The sequence below is a fragment of the Heteronotia binoei genome, chromosome 19 (assembly GCF_032191835.1).
Source record: "Heteronotia binoei isolate CCM8104 ecotype False Entrance Well chromosome 19, APGP_CSIRO_Hbin_v1, whole genome shotgun sequence".
Classification (NCBI taxonomy): Eukaryota; Metazoa; Chordata; class Lepidosauria; order Squamata; family Gekkonidae; genus Heteronotia; species Heteronotia binoei.
Genome location: NC_083241.1, coordinates 23,405,598 through 23,428,746, shown reverse-complemented (window position 1 = coordinate 23,428,746; position 23,149 = coordinate 23,405,598). Strand labels below are relative to the sequence as shown.

General features: G+C 44.9%; 1 protein-coding gene across 2 annotated transcripts; it reads left to right on the top strand.

Moving 5' to 3' along the window:
* Positions 1 to 1,207: 1,207 nt before the first annotated feature.
* On the top strand, positions 1,208 to 22,708 carry LOC132587743 (putative ubiquitin carboxyl-terminal hydrolase 50). Of its 2 annotated transcripts, none has more exons than XM_060260101.1 (7): positions 1,208 to 1,432; positions 8,957 to 9,157; positions 14,227 to 14,422; positions 15,580 to 15,786; positions 17,726 to 17,868; positions 20,931 to 21,063; positions 22,253 to 22,708. In XM_060260101.1, exons 1-7 carry the CDS (start codon positions 1,419 to 1,421, stop codon positions 22,433 to 22,435), a joined length of 1,077 nt encoding a protein of 358 aa, XP_060116084.1. In that variant the 5' UTR covers positions 1,208 to 1,418; the 3' UTR covers positions 22,436 to 22,708. The 2 variants fall into 2 exon arrangements, with proteins under 2 accessions (XP_060116084.1, XP_060116082.1); XM_060260099.1 differs by having other exon boundaries at positions 1,211 to 1,543.
* The last annotated feature ends 441 nt before the right edge of the window (positions 22,709 to 23,149 follow it).

Here is a 23,149-nt window from a genome sequence, read left to right as displayed (position 1 = left end):
ACTTCACGTGATCTGGACATGCCTTTCAACTCATTTTCCTGGTCCCCTTCTGGAGTGGCTGGGGGTGGGGGGCTCACAATGCATGCTTTACATTTTTACCCTGGGGTTCTGGCTCACAGCATTGGCAGCAGGAGTGAGCTGGGGGCATGTGCCCAGCACTACTGCTGGCTCTCCAGTTCACCCAGGCAGGTTTTCCTCCATCTCTCATGATGAGGACAAACCAACTCAGAGCTTACCAGCTGCTGTCCTTCATCAAGTTAATATCTCCGGCGGTACCTGGCATTACATTTTATGGCACACATGGCCTGGCCCAACAAAGTTACATTTATGTCACTGGCCTTTGTAACAAATGAGTTCAACGCCGCTGGAGAGTAGTTTACATTTTCATGGAATCATAGAGCTGGAAGGGATCTCCAGGGTAATCTAATAAAATCCTGCACAATGCAGGGAATTCACAAATACCTCCCACACACCAGTGACCCCTGCTCCTTGCCCAGAAGATGACAAAAAACCTGCCTAAAAATTAAAATATTTTAAAAGTTTTTAAAACCTCCCTAAGAATTAAAGAAATTTCTAACACTTCCAAGCATAAACAGGCTTTTACTGATTAGCCACTAGGTTGGATCCTCTCTCTCTCTGACACCCCCCCCCCCACACAGAATTCCACCCAGGACCAGCCCTATATTGTCTGGCACCCTAGACAAGGCTGGTGCCCCCCATGCACTGGTAACATCAATGAGTCACATGGGGGTGCCCAATTTCGTGCCCCAGAAGGCCAGTGCCCTGGGCAATTGCCAAGTTTGCCTAGTGGTAGGGCCAGTCCTGATTTCACCTGCACCAGTCTGCCCTTTTCCAAGAGTCAGACAAAAGGGCACAAGATCTGCTCGTTGCCAGAGACAGGCTTAACAACTGGGTAGTCTGTTTTCTGTCAGAAGAGTCAAGCCAGTCTACCACATTACCAAGCAGAACTACCCTTCACTCTGTCTGCTCTTTTCCTGAGCTAGACCGGAGCTCTCCCTGCTCTCTCCCTGAGGCAAATCTGAACTCATCTCCTGCTGTGGTTCTCTCCAACATTCCACCCCTTTCTCAAAGGTAATTGGATGCAGGAAGAGCACTCCCATTGGATCAAGCGAGTGGCTGTTTTCCCCTTCAGGATCAGAACAACCTCCTGTCCATCACACTAGCATCTTCTCCAAATGAGGTGTTGAGTTCTGGAACTTCTTTGCCTTCTTATCTTGTTCACAAAATCCCAACGCCGCTGCCTAGCAACCTAGTAAAAGTCCATTTATGATGCCAGAAGAATCCACCTTGGAACACCTGGAAGAAGTGTGAAGAGCCCATCTGTTTGGGGTCATCTGAAGAAGGAACAAGATGAAGCGATGTGATTGCACGAGAGAGCAGACACAGCAAGCATCAGAATGAAGAGGCGGAGGTAAACCGGTGCCCCCAAACCAGTTAAGACTTCACGTTGTCTCCTTGCAAGCCAGCAGATGGCTTCTAGGTCAATGAAGATGCCCGATGACTTCAATATATTTTATCTTCTGTGAGTTTGTTTTTATTTTTTTTAAATAACCATTTAATTAACTTTCCAGTGATTGGGATGAGGTGGGGAGACATACCTGTATGTATTCTGTTTCTTGTCACTATTAGGATCAGAGAGAGAAAAACTGATGCATTTTTAATAGGGAAGTTTTCTTCTTTATTTGGCGCTGGGAAGTGCTGTCGATTTGTAGGCAGCTTATGGCTACCTCACAGGGTTTCCAAGGCCAGTGTTGTATATGTGCTTAGAATTGTATCTATAAGCTGGAGTTCTTGCCTGGCTCGCTGGGGCCTGAAGGACAGAGCTTGGGGGACTCGGGAACAATAGGCAGCAGGATCCAAATCCAATCAAGAGCCCCCGACTGGTTTGAATGGTCCAGTCACAGGCAGCGCGGGAACTTTGGGGGTGTATATAAAGAGGACCTTGAAGCCATAGCAGTCAGTCTTCATAGGTAGGGCTATACCATGCTGTATTCAATAAAAGAGCTATGTTCACTACCCCCTTGCCTCATTACTGTATGGAACCCACTATATTATAGCCAGATATAACTTGCCACTGCCTATCTCTGCACAGCAACCTTGGACTTCCTTGATGATTTCCCAGTACTTACCAGGGATGACCCTGCCTAGCATTTGAGATCTGATGAGATCCCAGTAGCTTCGGCTGTGCTGGTCAGGGTTCTTAATTCTTTGTCTGCTTAAATATTCTGCAAAACAAGACTCGAGGCAGCTTACAAACAATATTATCCATGACCATCATGTTTGGAAATCTTTAGTACTAGAGTTGGAAAGCTTCTAAAGTTGACCTTAAAACCAATGTTCCCTCTAAGCTGTAGAGTCTTGTAAGCATGAATGGAAGATTGGTGTCACTTACCGTGAAGCTTCCTTCTCGGTGGACTGGCAGTGGGTTGGTCCGGCTACTGGGTATAGGCTCCTCCTCCTGTGGAGGAGGAGGAGCCTATACCCAGTAATCGGATCGACCCACTGTCCAGACCACCGGAGAATTCTTCTTTGTGAGCTACTGCCATTAAAGTTGTGAGCTCCTGCATAAATTACCGTGCTCTGGGGTCATCCTTCCTGAGTGAAGCCAAAATGTTTGGGCTGGAGGCTAAAAATATGTGAGCTAGCAAACACTAAATCAGCTTAGAGGGGACACTGCTTAAAACTTGTTTCCCTCAATTCTTCCTAACGTGAGTCGTTCATCTGTGAGCAGATGCTCTGGCCTGTAGCCACCCACCCCATGAAGCCAAGTTTGAAATGTTCCTCCCACCAAAGGAGACTTCTGCCATCTTTAGGTGGTCCTCCTTCAAGACCTAGGCTGGAGGAAGTTCCTTCATCCCTTGGGCAGGATGCATGCCCCTCAGTGTAGGCAGATGCTTAACTACGTTGCTTGATTGTGCAATGAAACCACAATGCCTAGAGGGAAAACTTGTCCTCGTCACTCCAGCACTTGAACATCTTGTTGAAGAATGGTGTTTGCATGTGCTGCTTCCAAAGTATATTCCTAGAATCATAGAGTTGGAAGGCACCTCTAGGGTCATCTAGTCCAACCCCCTGCGCAATGCAGGAAACTCACAAACACCCCCCCCCCCCTAAATTCACAGGATCTTCATTGCTGTTAGATGGCCATCTAGCCTCTGTTTAAAAACCGCCAAGGAAGGAGAGCCCACCACCTCCCAAGAAAGCCTGTTTCACTGAGGAATCGCTCTAACCATCAAGAAGTTCTTCCTAATGTTGAGCCGGAAACTCTTTTGATTTAATTTCAACCCATTGGGGCCACAGAAAACAATTCCACACCATCCTCTCTATGACAGCCCTTCAAGTACTTGAAGATGGTGATCCTATCACCTCTCAGCCGCCTCCTCTCCAGGCTAAACATCCCCAGCTCCTTCAACCTTTCCTCATAGAACTTGGTCTCCAGACCCCTCACCATCTTCGTCGCCCTCCTCTAGAACCGTTCCAGCTAGTCTATATTCTTCTTAAAATGTGGTGCCCAAAACTGACACAATACTCCAGGTGAGGTCTTACCAAAGCAGAGTAAAGTGATACCATCACTTAATGTTGTCCGGACACTATACTTCTGTTACTACAGCCCAAAATTGCATTTGTTTTTTTAGCCACCGCATCACACTGTTGACTCATTTTCAGTGTATAATCCACTAAGACCCCTTGATCCTTTTCGCACATACTATTGCTAAGACAAGTCTCCCCCATCCTATAACCATGCATTGGATTTTTCCTACCTAAATGGAGAACTTTACATTTATTCCTGTTAAAATTCATTTTATTGGTTTTAGTCCAGTTTTCCAGCCTGTCAAGGTCATCCTGTATCCTGTTTCTGTCTTCTGTGTTTGCAACCCCTCCTAATTTAGTATCACTTGCAAATTTAATAAGCATTCCCTCTATTCTTTCATCCAAATCATTGACAAAGATGTTGAACAAAACAAGTCCCAGGACAGATCCTTGAGGCACTCCACTTGTTATTCCTTTCCAAGAGGATGAGGAACCATTCACAAGCACTCTTTGGGTGCGATCTGTCAACCAGTTACAGATCCACCTAATGGTAACAGGATCCAAACCACATTTTACCAACTTGTCAACAAGGATAGTATGTGGAATCTTATCAAAAGCCTTACTGAAATCAAGATAGACTATGTCTACAGTATTCCCCTGATCCAGCAAGGTAGTCACTTTCTCAAAAAAAGAGATCAGGTTAGTCTGACATGACTTGTTCTTGAGAAAACCTTGCTGGCTCTTAGTAATCACATCCATTCTTTCTAAATGTTCCAGGACCAACTGTTTGATTATTTGTTCTAAAACTTGTGCGTCAAGCTGAAGGGTCAGTAGTTACCTGGATCCTCTTTTTTCCCCTTCTTGAAGATGGGGACAACATTTGCCTGCCTCCAGTCTTCCAGCACCTCTCCTGTTCTCCAAGAATTCTCAAAAATAATAGCCAGAAGCTCAGAAATTACATCCGCAAGCTCTTTTAGAACCCTTGGTTGCAATTCATCTGGCCCTGAGGACTTAGTTTCATTTAAAGAAACTAGGTGTTTATGTACTACCCCTATGCTGATCCTAGGTTGGAACTTCATACCCTCCTTATATGTTCTGTTTTTGCCATGTCGAGCACCGTTCCCCTCAGAAGAGAAGACTGAGGAAAAGTAGGAATTGAGCAGTTCCGCCCTCTCTTCATTACCTGTTACAATTTCACTTTCTTGCCCTCGCAATGGGTTTACCATGTTCTTGCTCTTTTTTCTTACTCTGAACATAAGAAAAGAACCTTTTGTTGTTGTTTTTAGCATCTTTGGCCAGCCTAAGTTCATACTGAGCTTTAGCTTTTTTAACTTTTTCTCTACTAGCATTGGTGATTTGTTTATATTCATCCTCGGTTATAAGGCCCTCCTTCCAATTCCTAAAGGAGTCTTTTTTATTTCTCAAGTCTTTAGAGAGCTGTTTATGGAGCCACTTCGACTTCTTTAGGCTTTTTCCATTTTTTCTTCTTATAGGAATCGTCTGTGAGTGTGCTTTCAGTATTTTGCTTTTAAGAAACTCCCACCCCTCCTGAACCCCCTTCCTCCTAAGTATTTCTGACCATGGAATTTTACCCAGCATAGTTCTAAGTTTATCAAAGTTTGCCCTTCTGAAGTCCAACCTATAAGTCTGGCTACGTATAGTTTTTCCCTTCCCTAAGACTGTGAATTCCAAAATCACATGGTCACTACTGCCCAGGGTGCCCACTATTTTCACTTCTTCAATCAATTCTTCCTTGTTGGTGAGAATCAAATCCAACATAGCAGATCCCCTTGTTTCCTTCTTCACTTTCTGGAAAAGGAAGTTGTCAGCAAGACAAGTCAGGAATCTATTTGACTTTTCATTTTTAGCAGAGTTGGACTTCCAACAGATGTCCAGGTAATTGAAATCTCCCATGATCACTGTATCCCTTCTCTTGGAGAACTTTGCAGTCTGATATAGAAGTATCTCATCCAAGTCCTCTGCCTGACTTGGTGGTCTATAGCAGACCCCCACAATAATATCATTGTTGTTTCTTACTCCTTTTATTTTTACTCAGAGACTCTCAACTGAGCTGCCATGCTCCGATTCACATATTTCCTCACAAGTATATACCTCCTTCACACATAGTGCTACGCCTCCGCCCTTTCTCATTTGCCTGTCCCTTTTAAATAAGTTGTACCCCTGAATCCTAATATTCCAGTTGTGAGTGTCATCCCACCTCGTTTCAGTAAGGCCTATTATTGTCACTGTGGCCGGACCTGCCTGTCCCACATTGGTCTTGTCAGCCACCAGCGAGCCTGCAGCAGATGTGGACTATTGCACCCTTCCTAAATCTTCGTTCGCGAAGCCAAGCCGAGAGAGAGAGAGATTATTGTCATAGTCTCCTTCCTTTATTAGGACTTCCAGTTCCTCCTGTTTGTTTCCCATACTCTGTGCATTAGTGTAGAAACATCGGAATCCACGTTTTATGCATCCCGAGGTTTTGGTTTCCATACAAGCCTGCAAGTTAACATTACCTAACATATGCACCACTCTCTGCAGATCTTTAATGTTCTTATCCCCAGTTTCTGGCATCATACGAGGCTCTGAATTATTGTCTCGCTCCCCCATACAATTAAGTTTAAAGCCCTCCTTATTAGGTTAGCAAGGCTGTTACCAAACGCCCTTTTCCCTACCGCCGTAAGGTGCAAACCATCTCCTGATAGAAGACCACCATCTTGAAAGCATAAGCCATGGTCCAGAAATCTGAATCTTTTCTGACGACACCATCGACGTAGCCAGTCATTTATTTGAAGTATTCTTCTTCCTTGTCCTAAGCCACGGCCTTCAACAGGAAGCACTGATGAGAACACAACCTGTGTGCCCAGCTCCTTCACCTTCTGACCCAGAGCCACATAGTCTTTTCTAATACGTTCAGGGCTATGATGGGCAGTATCATTCATTTCCATGTGGATCAGGAAGAAAGGATAGTAATCCATGGGCTTGATAAGTCTTCCAATCCTTTCTCTCACATGTTGGATGCGTGCACCCGGCAGACAAGAGACCTCTCGGGATGACAAGTCTGGTCAGCTGCAATCCATTTCAAAATTTTCTTTATCTTCACTTATCTTTACATCCCACTACCAACTGCCACTTGAAACTACTTGTGGGTAACTACCCACCTTTCTACAGAACCCCCAGGCTAAGAGCCACAGGCTTGCACCTCTGGCAAGGATGAGCCTCTGTGTCTTTTGTGTAGCTGTTGCTGAGTGAGGAGCGCTTGTTTGCCTGGAGGTAATTGCCTGCCCCACCCTCTGCTGTTGCTCTGGCTGTTGAGTCAGAGGTGGGTGGGGCCTTGAGCCTTAAATTTGCAAGGCTCAACCCTAGGTAATGCTTCCCAGCAGTTTTAGAAAAGCAAATCAAGTCTCACTCACCTTACCAGCAGCTCTGTTCTAGATCCAAGCACCTTCTCCTACTGCAGCTGAGACACTTCTGCCTCTGGCAAGGATGAGCCTTGCAAATTAAAGGCTCAAGCCCCCACCCACCTCTGACTCACTAGCCAGCGCAACAGCAGAGGGTGTGGCCAGCAATTACTCCCAGGCATACAAGCTCTCCTCACTCAGCACCAGCAGCTCTGTTTTAGATCCAAGCACCTTCTCCTACTGCAGCTGAGACACTTCCTAAGCAGCCTAGATAAGAGAGTAAGCATTTGGGGGATCTTTGCTGTTCAGTTCACTAGTCAATGGGTCCCTCCACCTTAGGGGCCAGGGGTCACAGCTCAGTGGCAGATGTATTTGGTCCCAGATCATGCGCCATGCATGCCATTTGGTCTCAGTCGGTGGAGTTGGGAACTCCCCTGTCTGAGTCTTTGGAGAGTGCTGTCACAGCACATCACACTGACCCATGTTCTGACAGTGGCTAAGTTCAGACATAAAAAAAAAAGTGTCTCAGTTTAACTCTGGTGAGCTGGGAATCACTCAAATCCTGATGTGCCTCCACAAATGCTGTCTGTGTTGCTTTTGCTGAGGACGGAGTGCTGCTGGGTGGAGGGAGCCAGAATTGCACCAGAATGGATTGTTGGGAAGGTCCCTTGGCTTGGCAGTCTGGAAAGTGGCTCTTTCCCTTTTAGAAAGATGGCATCTGGGCAGTTGCTTGACCCCTGCCACAAATCTCCTGTTCATTTGTTCAACTTCTATACTCTTGATCACAAATCCTCCTTTATGATATTAGCTGGGTGTTTGTGAGAGCTCAGCTACCTGATAAATTCTTCAAAGTGATGCTGTCAAACTGGGGTTGGGGATATTCTTTGCTTTTGGGAAATGCATGGGCCTAAAATGGTATATGGCAAACTCCACCATGTTTTGAAGCTCACACTGATGTCTGTTTTATGGGGCATATCCCTATGTGGTCATGGCCAAATGCATCTGACAGACTAAGTACTGGGGCTCATTTTGTGCCAGGCTTGATTTTATTTCCAGTGCCAGGTCTTAGAAAACAAAAGCAGAAGTGCTCCAGTGCACCCAAAGAGGGCACTTCTGCGGAGCAGAGAACCAGTTTGGTGTAGTGGTTAAGCGTGCGGACTCTTATCTGGGAGAACCAGGTTTGATTCCCCACTCCTCCACTTGCACCTGCTGGAATGGCCTTGGGTTAGCCATAGTTCTCACAGGAGTTGTCCTTGAAAGGGCAGCTGCTGTGAGAGCTCTCTCAGCCCCACCTACATCACAAGGTGCCTGTTGGAGCGGGGGGGGGGGAAGGTAAAGGAGATTGTGACCGCTCTGAGACTCTGAGATTCAGAGTATAGGGCGGGATATAAATTCAATATAATCTTCTTCTCCCACTGAGCCATCACCCCTCCTGGGTGATGGTTTCGCTCCCATGGCCTTGGGCTACCCAGTGAGTTCACGGAGGATAGCCAGGAGGCCCCAGGTGTTAGCCAGCCCTTTGTAATTCAAATGAAGCATTGCCCTAACATTCTCAAGAATGATCAGACAATTGCCAGAATTCCTTTCAATGAAGATACCTGATGAGCCAGTTTGGTGTAGTGGTTAAGTGTGCGGACTCTTATCTGGGACAGCTGGTTTTGATTCCCCACTCCTCCACTTGCACCTGCTGGAGTGGCCTTGGGTCAGCCATAGCTCTGGCAGAGGTTGTCCTTGAAAGGGCAGCTGCTGTGAGAGCCTTCTCAGTCCCACCCACCTCACAGGGTGTCTGTTGTGGGGGGAGAAGATAAAGGAGATTGTAAGCCGCTCTGAGTCTCTGATTCAGAGAGAAGGACGGGGTATGAATCTGCAATTCTTCTTCTTCTTGGCAGAGAAGTAGAGACTGTAGGTTTGAAGTCTCCTTCTGTGAACATGATGGTTTCATTTGTAGTGTGACCAAACAAAAACCAGACTCGTTTGACAACAGTTTGCCTTTGGACATGCAGCAAGGATGCCCTTTCCTTGGAGAGATCAGACGAGCCCATGGATGAGTCCCGGGAGGAGACCAACCCACAGTACCAAGGGCTGACCGGCCTGCGCAATGTCGGCAACACCTGCTACATGAACGCTGTGATCCAGTGCCTCAGCAGCGTTTCCCCCTTGGTGGAGTATTTCCTCTCTGGCAAGTATATAACATCATTGGACAAGTAAGTGAACTGGATTGGGCCGGAAAAAGTCACCTTTTTGGTCTGTGACGCTTTTATTTTGGAAAGCAAGAAGGGACTGGGGGCTGAGTTCTCCATTACATGCTGTCCTTCCAGGTGTACCTCTCAGATGTTCTAAGAGGGTACATTTAAAAATACAAAGTGTGAACTGGTGCAGATAAACAAAATGTGAACCACTAGTGTGGATAAACGCATGTGAGCAAATAACCGCTGCGGTGGCTATGGGGTGGAGGGGGGGAAGGCTATGCAGCATCTGCCTTCTCTAGACTGCAGAATATCCATCCAGTCCCCCACTCTGGCCTCTCCTATAGATTTTTTATACCTCAACCGCCCACAATCAATAAAAAAGGGGAAACAAAAGCTTTAAATTAAGGACGGGTAGCGGGGCTTTTTTAATAGCATATTAGGCCACACACTCCTGATGTAGCCAATCCTCTAACAGATTACAGGGCTCTTCTTACAGGGCCTACTGTAAGCTCCAGGAGGATTGGTTGCGTCGGGGTGTGTGTGGCCTAATATGCAAAGGAGTTCCTGCTACAAAAAAGCCCTGACTGATAGCATTTGAGCTATGAGCTCCCTCAAGGTCCCTTATATGGAAACTTGTTAAAACAAGGTTTTACTTGTATGTAAGGTTCATAGAGACCCCGGCTTAGATCTTTAACCTGACAGACAAGACACAGATGGAGAATAACCACAAAAATCTATTTAACAGAAAGCAAATTGTATAGTAAAGTAAAGTGTAGATAACTTAAATATATAAAGTAAGGCAAGCTCTCAATGTTAGAAATCCCTCAAGGGAGATATGATTCCCTTTCTCTGGACAGATCACCTCAACTGGTTCAAGACTGCTCTTTTCCCACACAAAAGCACCTTTCCACAGAAACTTCCCCTGCCTGTTAGGAATGATGGGCCCGTAACAGAATGCTGATTTGTAACCAGGGCTCTTTTAATTTTTTTTTTTTTATAATTTTTATTGATTTTAACTACAAAAAGAAGAAGCATAAGCATAGATACATAAAAGGGGAAAAGGGCATATAGAGGATGGGAAAAGCAGAAAAAAAGAAAAGTACAAATATATCAGTTATAATTCTACCTTCAAATAAAATACCCAATTCGTTCTACCTGCAAGTATAGAGTTCTCAATGTATTTTACCATCTTTATCTTTCATTATAAAACATTTTTACTGAACTATTACTTGCAATACAAGTCTAAACGATTCTTCTTCAACACAAATAAGTATAAAAAAGTCAGAGCAATCTCAACACGGAACTGGCTGATTTAGCTTAACCATGTTGAAAACACAGACTAGTTTGTTAGTTTAACAATATCCTCATTAACATAAACACATAAAATTCATATCTTTGTCCTTAAGAAGCTAAAAAAAAATACAACATAGTATTTTGTCTATCTCAATATAAACAGTTTCTCCAGGGGAGCATATTAAAAGCAAATCTGCCAGATTACAAAATAACTGTGCTGTCTGTCTTTTTAACAATTAAGCCAACTCTTATATCCCTATCGGTCTAGAAAAAACAACTTAATATAACCCAAAAATAAAAGTCACGTACCTGTTCTTATTGAGAGTTCCATACCCAACTATCCACAAAGATAGAGACATTTCAAGAGACCCTTCTTGCTAAGAAGAAATCTATCTCCTGATTTATAATTAAAATGCACTTCTCTCTCCTTAATACAGTCTGAGACCAATATCTTTATCCTTAACAGGCTAGAAATAGAACACAATAATTTATCTATCTTATTATAGACAATTTCTTCAAACAAACATATTAGAAGGCGATCTAATTTACAAAATAATTATGTCTACCTTCTTAACAATTATAGACTAATTTGTAGGATTACCCATATCGATAGCAAACATAAAAAGCTAATATCATTATCTGTTAAAGACAAGTTTACCAATTTACCAAATAATGATGCTGTCTACCTTCTTAAAAGTTGATCTAGGTTAACTATTTTTACATAAAATTCTTTTCAAAAACTTTTTAGTCCTTTAGCTTTTATGTCCATATTATTCTAGACAAGACAACTTATTATAGCCCCCAAAAAGAAAAGAAAATCTCACTTAGCCTTCTAATATCACATATCAGATTTTCTTGCAAAGTCCATATCCAACTATCCACAGAGAGACATCTAGTTCAGGAAGCTCTTCTTTCTGAAGGATTTCCACATCATGATTTTCTGGTTAAAATGCACCTTCTTACTCCTTAATGCAGTCATCCCTCTCGAAGAAAGTGGGAAAAATTCCACAGCCTTTGTTCCTCTCGACATAACTTCAGTCAATTTCCATTTCCGGTTTTTTTAAACTATGCCATAGGGTTCCATTTTGATTTTCTTTTGTTCGTTTCCCAACGAGTTGCTGTCGCATTTCAATTCCACAGATGTCACCGGGTTCTCTTTAGCACTCTGCTCATGTATATTTGAGATTTCGCTAGCTTTCAGCACAAAAGCTCCCATTTGTTTCTTAACCAACTCTGTCAATAAACCAAGATCCTGCTTCAGAGAATTCAAACTGCTTAAAATATCTTTTTTGTGAAAGATTTCGCTTAGCAAAGCCATTTTTCTCTGTCAGCAAACTCAGTCTATTAATCCAAGTTGAAATGTAGCTCAGAGTCCCAGATAGTCTGTCCTTCCCAAACTCCTCCAACTGGAGTTTTGAGTGTTAGCGTATTAATTTCAATCAGACGACAAGGAAAAATTCCTCTAGCAAGTATCTCATTTTGTTCAGACCGTATTGCAGCCGAATAACAGTCTCTTTAACAAATATCCAATTATAATCCGGGTCGATTTAAGTGTCCATATTCAGGTTAATTCAAATTATTTCCAGTACTTAAGGATGTTCTTTAGCTTTTTGAGGCCTCATTCACAGGGAAATGGGAGGTATCGACCTCTATTCCTTCCTCTGAACTGCCCGTTTATTGAAATGTAAAACGACCCATTAGCCATTGGCATTAAAAGCACACTTACTTGCCATGTAGAATTGTCATGCTTGAGGTAGAGAAGTGATAGATCAAAAGCTTATTGAAGAGACGAGAAGCAAGCAATCGGGCTGCTGTAATGGCGATCATCTCTCCAGGTCTCTGAACCAAGCCTTGTGATTTAGGCATCATGCAAAGCCATGTGATCGTCAGCCAATCTGAGCCCCTGGAACGCCACTGGATGGGAGAGGGGGTGAGCCACCCTCAGCTTAAGAAGGGTAAAGAACACTTTTGGTTGGGGATTTCATGGCCCTGGAAAGCAATGTCAGTTTAGCCAGACTTTTATCTGGCTTTTTAGTTGGGGGTTGGAGGTTGCCTTAAGGAAGAAATCTTATTTTAGTGTTAACAAACAGGGCTTTTTTTGTATAAAAAGTCAAGCAAGAACTCATTTGCATATTAGGTTACACCCCCTGATATCACCATTGTTTCACACAGGGATTTTTTGGTAGAAAAAGTCCAGCAGGAGCTCATTTGCATATTAGGCCACACACCCTGATGCCAAACCAGCTGGAACTGCGTTCCTGTGTGTTCCTGCTTGGAAAAAAAAGGACCTTCTGGGCTACGTTGCCTTGATCTCAGCAGGGTCCGCGGCCCTTTGAATCAGGCGGGTGGAGGGGTGGCATGGATGTGACACTCCCAAAGAGGCCCTGAAGGGGTCTCCTTTCGGCATGGGGCTTTCTCACATTCTACAGGTGTCATTTTTATGATGAAAAAATGAGCAACCAAGATAAGGGTTCTTGGAGAGGGAATGGGCCTTTGTAGATCTCTTCATTATTGTGGCCAAATGAATTGCTGGAAACTTTGCCTTCTAACTTTTCAAAGAGTTCAGAGGCTGATCTCTTATGCCCTGCTCGGATCATCTGTCTGAAGATTCCTTTTCCTATGTTATGCCTTAGAATTGTGCCATGTTTCCTGAACTGTGCTGTGACAGCCTGCTTATTTATTTGTCCCCTTCTGTCCTCACACACCCAGAGCTTACAATAATAATGACTTAGTAAGTGTAGTAAGCTCAATGCAGTAATTGAAAGCAGAAGATGGATGGGTAGATAGACAGAGATGTACGGATAGACAGATAGAGTCTTTAATGAGCAGTGTAATGTTTAGGGTTGCCTGGCCCAAGTCAATGAATATCTGGGGGCTTTGGGGGTGGAGCCAGGAGACATTGGGGTGGATCCAGGAGCAAGGGCGTGACAAGCATAATTGAACTCCAAAGGGAGTTCTGGCCATCACATTTCAATTGACTGCACACCTTTTAAATGCCTTCCTTCTGTAGGAAATAATGGAGAGGGGCACTTTCTTTGGGTGCTCATAGAACTGGACCCCCTGGTCCAATCTTTTTGAAACCTGGAGGGTATTTTGGGGAGAGCCACTGGATGCTATACTGAAAATTTGGTGCCTCTACCTCAAAAAACAGCTCCCCCCAGCCCCAGATACCCACAGATCAATTCTCCATTATTTTCTATGGGAATAAGTCTCCGTAGGGAATAATGGAGCGCCCAGCAGACATTTCTCTCCCCTCCCCTTGCTTTCTGATGACCTTGAGGTGGGGGGAGGGCCTCCAAACTGGGGGATCCCCTGCCCCCACCTGGGGATTGGCAACCCTAGTAATGTTAGAGATGCACAGACTCACAATTTGTCTGTTGTGACTCTGGAAAAGAAAGAGGGTGCCCAGTCGCTACAACACTATGCTGCACTCCCACAGCTGCTACCATTTATCCATCTTTCTCTTTTATCTTTTAAGAATTAAAGGTTATTAGGCCTGGAAAAAAATAAAAATGTATTTATCCAGTCCAGGCTTTTGAAGCAGGGATGTTTGGCTGGCAATGGAAGAACAGTTGCTTCTCTGGGGACTTCCAGAATCTTTCCAAGGACTTCTAGAGTCTTTCCTTGCATTTACAATTTCCACAGTAAAAGCAGGAAGTACAAGCAACGCCAAATGAGTGCTCTGGCTGGCACCCTCATTCTTGCTGCCCATGAGATTGTGCTTTTTTCAGAGCACTTGGAGGATTTCCTACCATAGAAATAATTCTGTGCTGTCCTTTTTGATCTCAAAGGGAACATGGAGAGATCGCGACTGCCTTCGCTTACCTGATGAATGACATGTGGCTTGGGGACTTTGACTGCGTATCCCCAGAGGTATTCAGACTGGTCATTGGTGAGCAATATCCTGCTTTTCTCAAGAAGACCCAGCAAGATGCCCAAGAGTTTCTGATTTATGTATTGAATGAACTTCATGAAGCTCTCAAGAAGGTGAGCACAGCTGCATGCTCTTGCCTGGCTTTTGAATTGGCACTAGATTCTTTCTTTGCATTAACATTTGGTAGCAACCATTTCCACACTCAAATGGAGCATATCAGTGGCCATTGTTCATAAGCATATAGTGCCTTCCATGTGAGTGGCGATTTTTATAGACAGCAAGACATCAGGTCCCTGCCTCAAGGATTTTGCAGTCCAGATTTCACCATAAAGAAGTAGAGACAGGGATTCAGAGGAAAAATACACACTGATTCCAGTTGCTTGTGCTCGGGTGCCGTTTCAGAAGGAAAGGGATAAGAAGGGGGTTTGTGACAAAAATGCATGGAAAAGGTGGGTTTTGAGGAAAGCACAGAGGAGGGGCTTCGGGCAGGAGTTCTGGAAAAGCAGCTCCGGAATGATTGGGCATCACAGGAAAAAGGGTGGTCTCATCCAGGGGAATGGTGGATGGCAAGAAAGGGAGGTGGGGGGTGGAATACAGACTGGCCAGTTGTCATCGAGCTGTACCTTCGGTGCGAAGGGCGGGGTATAAATCCCAATATAAATAAATAAATAAATAAATAAATACCTGAAGCCTTCTTATACACAGTTCCCCTGCTGAGCCTCCATGGATGGCAACAAAGACAGGGTAAAATACTTTTAATGCGTAGTATCTTCACTGAACTATTCCATTTAATGTATTTATTGAGGACATGTATAAGCTCCCTCTCTAGAATTTTGCTTGAGGCCACTCAGTCCTTGGCAGCTCCACCTTAAAAGGATCCTTGGGTGGAGGGTGTTGGACAGATGAGGCTGCCTTATACTGAATCAGATCTTGGGCCCATCAAGGTCTACTTAGGAGCTCTCCAGAAGTCTTTCACATCACCTACTACTTCGTCCTTTCAACTGGAGATGCCTGGGGCCTACCGCATGCTAAGTGGATGCTCTGCCACTGAGCCACAGCCCATCCTGCTCATGAGAAGGAAAGATCCCTCTCTTCCCAAGGCCCTGGAGTCTCTCTGCCGGTTCGAGCACCAAGAGAAGAAGTATAGACAATTTTTGTCACGACTGAAGAAGAGGGTTTGAATGAGGGATTGACTCTGATTGCAGAAATTGTTTTGATCAGTCCTGAGAGGGCAACACAACTGATGATGTGGCTTTGTTCTTTCTTGCAGTCAACTAAGAGGAGAAGCCAGGGCACCACATCAACTGCTTGGGAGTCCAGGCCTTCTGTCACGGACTCCTCCATAATCACCCGGCTTTTTGAAGGACGCCTCAGCTACTACATCATGTGTTTGGAATGTCAAACCACCACTTACAAAAATGAGATATTCACTGTTTTATCTCTCCCTATCCCTTATGAGACTGAATGCTCGCTAGAGGTATGGCTTTCTCCTGCTTGAGGAAAAGGGCTTAGGGTCTCTTCTCTCTTGATGATGTTTGATGATGGGGTAATTATTACTGTGCTGTGTCCCTCTCCCCTACCACATTGCTTCATGTACAGAAGAAATCTTTCTGATGCAACAGGACACGCAGATTCTCAAGCTGCATTGATCCATAGTGGATTGTGGCCCAAGTGCATGGGGCAGAGTAAGTGCACACTTTCCCTCCCTCTTCAGCTGCCACATGTCCTGCCTCCATCGCTTATGTATGGGCTTCATCAATCTGATGGGTACAGATCCATCAATCTGATGGGTACAGATCCATCAATCTGGTGGGTGCAGATCCACTTCATATGGTCAAAGGCTGGACTTCTTCTCAGGTGGAGATGGGAGAAAGGGTACGCTTTTGCACATGCATACCAGCTGCCTCTGTCAGATTTCTATCTTGTTCTTTCTTCAGAGAGCACAGGGTTCTCCCCTCTAGTCCTCACAACAGCCAATGCAAGGTAGGTTAGATTGAGAGGGACTGGTGCAGGCTGTCAGCAATCTCAGTGGTAGAGTGGAGATTTGAATATGGGTCTCCCTGAGCCTTGTTTTTTACTGTCGCAACGGCTTTGCACTGGCTCTTCTACAGTAGATGTGACAGCATCCTTGGGTTCACCATACTTGGGGTCTGGAGAACAACTTCAAAGTGCCGCAGTCCCCATCAGTATTGGACCCCTGTGGCTTTTGTAAGTGTAGATGACTGGGGAAGGCAATGGCAAACCACCCCATAAAAAGTCTGCTGTGAAAATGTTGTGAAAGCAACATCACCCCAGAGTTGGAAATGACTGGTGCTTGCACAGGGGACTACCTTTACCTTTACTAGCTTTTGTAAACAGTGGGTATTTTATCTCCAAAATGGCAAGGACATCCCCACAGCGAACGCTTTCATAAAGCTTTGCTCTGCTCTAGTAAGACCTCACCTGGAGTATCATGTTCAGTTTTGGGCACCACATTTTAAGAAGGATATATATAAGAGGAGAGCAATGAAGATGTTGAGTCTGGAGACCAAGTCCTATGCAGAAAGGTTGCAGTAACTGGGCATGTTTAGCCTGGAGAGGAGGCGGCTGAGAGGTGGTATGATCACCAAGTACTTGAAGGGCTGTCATATAGAGGATGGTGTGGAATTGTTTTCTGTGGACCCGGAAAGTAGGACTAGAACCAATGGGTTGAAATTAAATCGAAAGAGTTTCCGGCTCAACATTAGGAAGAACTTCCTGACCGTTAGAGCGATTCCTCAGTGGAACAGGCTTCCTTGGGAGGTGGTGGGCTCTCCTTCCTTGAAGGTTTTTAAACAGAGGCTAGATGGCCATCTGACAGCAATGAATATCCTGTGAATTTAGGGGGAGGTGTTTGTGAGTTTCCTGCATTGTGCAGGGGGTTGGACTAGATGACCCTGGGGGTCCCTTTCAACTCTATGATTCTCTTTGGGCTCTCAGCAGCAAATACCCAACCCCAGGAAATGCACATAATGAAAGCACCCCTTCTGTGCACATGCTTCCCAACTTAGGGTGCTTCAAGGTGTGCACTGCTTTTGGAAAAGCTAAATTTAACTGGTCACTTTAGAAATTCCACCAAGATGTCTTAAAAAAAAAAAAGCTTCAAAATCACTATCCACAAACTAGCTTCTTCCAAAGCAAGGCGCTTTCCTCTCTAGGAAGCGCCACCGTTGCTGGAAGAAAGGTCATTGGGATGAAGGGAAGGATCCTGGGGAGAGAGGCAGGCAGAAGGTGGCTCCACACTTGGCTGAGCAGGGTGGGGGGATGCAACCCAAAGCCTTTGGTAGCTCCCCTTCTTCACCACCACAGCTGCATCCTGCAGGCAGGATCTCAAGGGAGTGAACCACGGAAGAGCAGAGGATGCCCACCCGTCTCACAGAAACTTCTTGGGTCCTCAGGAATGCCTGGAGTGCTTCTTTCAGCAAGACATGCTGACTTGGAACAACCAGATCACCTGCTCCTGCTGCGGGACAAAGCAAGATGCTTCTGTGAAAGCCAGCATCGCCAAGGCACCCAAGATCGTGATCTTTCACTTGAAGAGGTACAGGACTTGCCCTTTGGATTGTTCACAAGATTTTCCCCACACTGACTGGGAGGCTGTTACTAACTCTTGGTTGGCTGCTCTTTTTTCCTTAAATTAAATATTTTATTGAAATCTAGTAAATATAACAATAATATATAATACAAACAACAATACTTATGAACCTGACCACCGTAATATAATACAAAATAACAACAATAAAAATAACATTATTAGAACAAAAATAATATATTAACAAAGTATACTAAGTATAAGGTATATACTGAACATTCTATATAATTCATTAAAAAAATTATCAATACTGATACCATTTATTGACAATATCAGGAATCTCCCCCTAAGAGATCAAATACTCTATCTAATACTGAAAACCATGTTGATTCAAAATTTGTTTTGAGACTTACCTAAGGATTGATTTAAATTTTCAACAATTTTGCTCATTGTATATGTTCTCCAAAGCTTTTTATGCCATAAATCTATACGTTTTTGTTTAAAGCAATTGTTGCCTTTGCCACATATGCCAACAATGCTATAGATTTTCTTGTAGTAGATGGAATTGAACTATCTTTCCTAAAATTAAGTAAAATAGATTCAGGGGAGAAATCGATTTGATAGCCAGTGTTGGCTGCTCTTTTAGCATTTAGCCAGGATGATCAGTCCACCCTCATTACCCTCTTCTAGTCAAGCCCTCCCTTTACTGAGATGCGAAATGAACACAGTAAGATATTTGCATCTCAGGCTAAAGGCAGGCTGCGTATGACCTCATCCAAGACTAATGTCTAGGACGGCTTGACAATATAATTTCTTGTGCTCACTGCTGGCTCCCAATAATGCTGGAAACAGCAAAGATATACCTGAATTAGGGAGAACGTTAGGAAGAACTTCCTGACCATTAGAGCAGTTCCTCCGTGAAAAAGATTCCCTCAGGAGGTGGTGGGCTCTCCTTCCTTGGAGGTTTTTAAACAGAGGCTAGATGGCCATCTGACTGTGAATTTAGGGGGAAATATTTGTGAGTTTCCTGCATTGTGCAAGGGGTTGGACTAGATGACCCTGGAGGTCCCTTCCAACTCTATGATTCTATGAATTGCTCTGTCTGAGACAACAGAGAGCTGTCCAGCAGCAGCTCTTGTCTCTTGATTGTGAACTCCTGGTAAGTTCCTCTCCATTAAACAACTCAAGAGAGTTCAAAAATCAGTTTATTAGGATAATGACATATAGGCTAGATGAGCGTTGCTAAAAGTGACTTTGGCGAGCAAAACCCCTCTACATATACCATTTAAGCATTAGCTGCCAAAAAGCATTCCTTCCCCCAAGTGTTCAGTCCCAGCAGTTCCTTCGATTGGAGGTGCAAGCCGATCTCTGTAAACCAGACTTCCCAACCTTGAGGTGTATGGCACAAGGCGATAGTGGATACGTGATGGTCACAATACAGAATGCAAGACGGCGTGCATAGCTGAAGTGGTGACATTACTACAGGGCACAGCAGCATTCAAAAGCAGGGAAAGTTCAAAGGTTTGTAAACAAAAAATAAATACAGATCAAAAATAGATCAGTTTTTTGTAGAATGAATTATTAGATACAATGAAGAAGAAGAAGAAGATATTGGATTTACTGTATTTTTCGGTCCATAAGGCGCTCCGGACCACAGGACGCACCTTCCTCCTGGGGGGTGATCCGCTGCCTCCGCCTCCGATCCCGGCGCTTCCCCCGCGCCTGCCTGCCTGGCTCCAGCTCTGCTTCCAGCAAGCGCTGGGATCGCTCCACGCTGCCCCCACCGCAAACCCAGCGCTTCGCGAGCGATGGCTGCGGAGGGGGCAGCGTACTTCCTCCGTGCCTGTCTGCCTGGCTCCAGCTCTGACGCTTACAAAAAGCGCCAGGATTGCTCCCTCCGCCCTCCGATCCCGGCGCTTGCTTTAAGCATCAGAGCTGGAGCCAGGCAGACAGGCACGGAGGAAGCACGCTGCCCCCTCCGCAGCCGGAGCTCGCGAAGTGCTGGGTTTGCGGTGGGGGCAGGGTGGAGTGATCCCAGCACTTGCTGGAAGCAGAGCTGGAGCCAGGCAGGCAGGCGCGGGGGAAGCGTCGGGATCGGAGGTGGAGGCAGCGGATTGCCCCCCCCCGAGGAAGGTACGTCCTATCGTCCCTTCGCTCCATAAGACGCACACGCTTTCCCCCACACTTTTTTTGGGGGGAAAAGTGAGTCTTATGGTCCAAAAAATACAGTATATCCCGCCCTCCACTCCGAAGAGTCTCAGAGCGGCTCACAATCTCCTTTACCTTCCTCCCCCACAACAGACACCCTGTGAGGTGGGTGGGGCTGGAGAGGGCTCTCACAGCAGCTGCCCTTTCAAGGACAACCTCTGCCAGAGCTATGGCTGACCCAAGGCCATTCCAGCAGGTGCAAGTGGAGGAGTGGGGAATCAAACCCGGTTCTCCCAGATAAGAGTCCACACACTTAACCACTATGCCAAACTGGCTCTCATATTCAGTTAAAATGCTTTACCAGAGGAAACCAGACAGCTACCACACAATGTTGAAGTTCAAAGGTTAGCAGTTACAGAAGACATCACGGCAAGCAGGGGTGGAATTCTAGCAGGATTTCCTTTGCATATTAGGCCACACACCCCTGATGTAGCCAATCCTCCTGGAGCTTACAAAAAAGAGCCTTGCAAACTCTTGGAGGATTGGCTACATCAGGGGTGTGTGGCCTAATATGCAAAGGAGCTCCTGCTAGAATTTCACCCCTGATGGCAAGTCTAGTTTTCATAGTCTGGTATGAGCAGCATGTTCACGCTGTACAGCATACCTGCATCTCTCTGAACGAGGGTATAAACTCTGATTTGTAGAAAAGGCTGTAAATATGAGCCCATCTTTGTATCCAAGCTTGTCAAGGTTCCACACAGTTCATGTTTCATGGCCTGGAAACATGCACAAGTTCTCCCCCACCCCAACATACACACACTTTATATCTATTAATTTGGATGATTGCAGCATAGCAAGCAGTTCCCCCCCTCCCCTGAAAAAAAAGGACTCAACTGTTTTAAAAGGCCTTTCTTTACTTTCAGGTTTGATTGTCAAGGAAGTTACAAAAAGAAACTGAAAACTGACATCTACTACCCTCTAAACAACTTGGACCTGTCCCCCTATATCTATCCACTCTTTCGGAAAAATCCAAAATACAGCTTATTTGCTGTGGTGGTAAGTGATTCTAACGTTAGTCTTCTGGGCAGATAAAAGAACTTTGTGTGCAGTTCTGCAATTTCCCTCCCTCCTCTCCTGCTGGCTTAAAGAAGCAGCAGCTGCAGGCAAATCAGAAGTGAATCAGTGAATCCTTCCCTGTCATCTGAAAACCACCCTCTGGCAAGTGCTTGGGAAGACCCTCAAATCCAGGAAACTAACTGGGTGATCTCAGGCAAGTCACTCTTGCTGTTTAGCTCACCTACCCCCTTGGATTCAGTACGGACAAGGGTTTTACGGTACAATCCTATGCCCAGTTACTCCAGCGGAAGCCCATTGGTACATAGGGAGTCAGACAGGAGTCATTCTGCACTGGACTGCCCTGTTAAATATCTTCCTTTTACCTTGAAAAAGTAAATTACCTTGAAATTTTTACTGAAAGAAAAGAAGTGTTCTGTCAAGTTATAACTGACTCATGGTCACCTCATGGGGTTTTCAAGGCGATTGAGAAGCAGAGGTGGTTTGCCACAGCCTTCCTTTGCAGAGTCTTCCTTGGTGATCTCCCATCCAAGTACTGGCCCTGCTTAGCTTCTCCCAGCAAGGGGTTTTCTAGGAAAGTGAGAAGCAGAGGTGGTTGGCCATTGCCTTCCTCTGCAGAGTCTTCCTCAGTGGTCTCCCTTCCGAGTATTGACCCTCCTTAGTTTCTCCTGGCAAGGGGTTTTCTAGGTAAGTGAGCAGCAGAGGTGGTTTGCGGTTGCCTTCCTCTGCAGAATCTTCCTCAGTGGTTCCCATCCATGTACTGACACTGCTTCGCTTCTGAGAAGATTGGGCTAGTCTGGGCTGTTAGGGGAGCTACTGACAGCAAAGCTGTTAAAGCTAAGTAGACAAATATCCATGTAAATAAATAAATATCCATGTGTGGTGCCCTGAAATCTTAACAGGAAATGTAAGATAAGAATGCCTAAAAAGAATAGGGAAAAATATAAAGGGGTTCCTTTGAACTGAAGAGTTCTGTGTCTGAACTGCTGCATGAAGTCTCTATTCCCCCTTACAAAGTTGCATTTTGCATATTCCTGGAGGCTCATTGGTTTTCCTCATGACTTGCGTTTCTGAAGCACACCAAGCACATCTTAAACCCTGCTGATTGTGATGCCAGTCATGAAGTGCCCCCTCTCACAGAGCTCTAATTTACTGTTGTTGTTCGTGGCAGAACCATTTTGGCGATTTGGATGGTGGCCACTACACGGCCTTCTGCAAGCACACAGCCTCCCAGAGCTGGTACAACTTTGATGACTCTCAAATCAGTGAAATTCCAGAACCTGCTCTCCAAACTCCTGCAGCTTATCTCCTGTTCTACAGCAATCAAAGTTTCTCTGTGCCAGTGAAAAACTAATGTGGTTAAGAACAGACAGGATAGGTACAAACCGGCAACACTGTTAGCATGAACGTGCCGACACTTGGCAAGTCAGGTTATGAGTGATAATTCAAAGAAGAGCCACTTGCGTTTCTTTCACTGTTCTAACTGTAAGAAAATGAATCAGAACCCAGTCCAGGCAGCACCGCTGTTTTCTGCAGTGAAGTGACACATGCTGGATGTGAACACGTTTTTATTAATCCTGCACGTGATGTAGCATAGTCCAAGTTAAATAAATGGTTCCTGGACAACTGTACTGGAAGAGTTGGTTTTTATTGTTGCAGAATACAAGATTAACTGTATCTGTTTTTAGTAGCTCATCTACAGTAAAACCTGGAGGTAGAAGACAGAAAGAAGGCAGAGGAGACGAGCAATGTTCCCTCTAAGCTGCAGAGGCTTGTGAGCAAAAATTCTACTTTGTGAGCTACTGGCATTAAAGTCGTGAGCTGCTGCATAAATTATTGTACTCTAGGGCCATTTTTCCTGAGCGAAGACAAAAATGTGTGAGCTGGAGGCTACAAATCTGTGAGCCAGCTCAAGCTAACTCAGCTTAGAGGAAACACTGAAGAAAAGTAATCTTCTGATACAAATGCATGGTGAGAACTGGCTTTGCAAACAGTTCTCTTTAAAATCACTTAAAAAGAATTTTTCTTTGTCATCAAACTGACCTTGATAGATCAGTTGGTGGTGGTG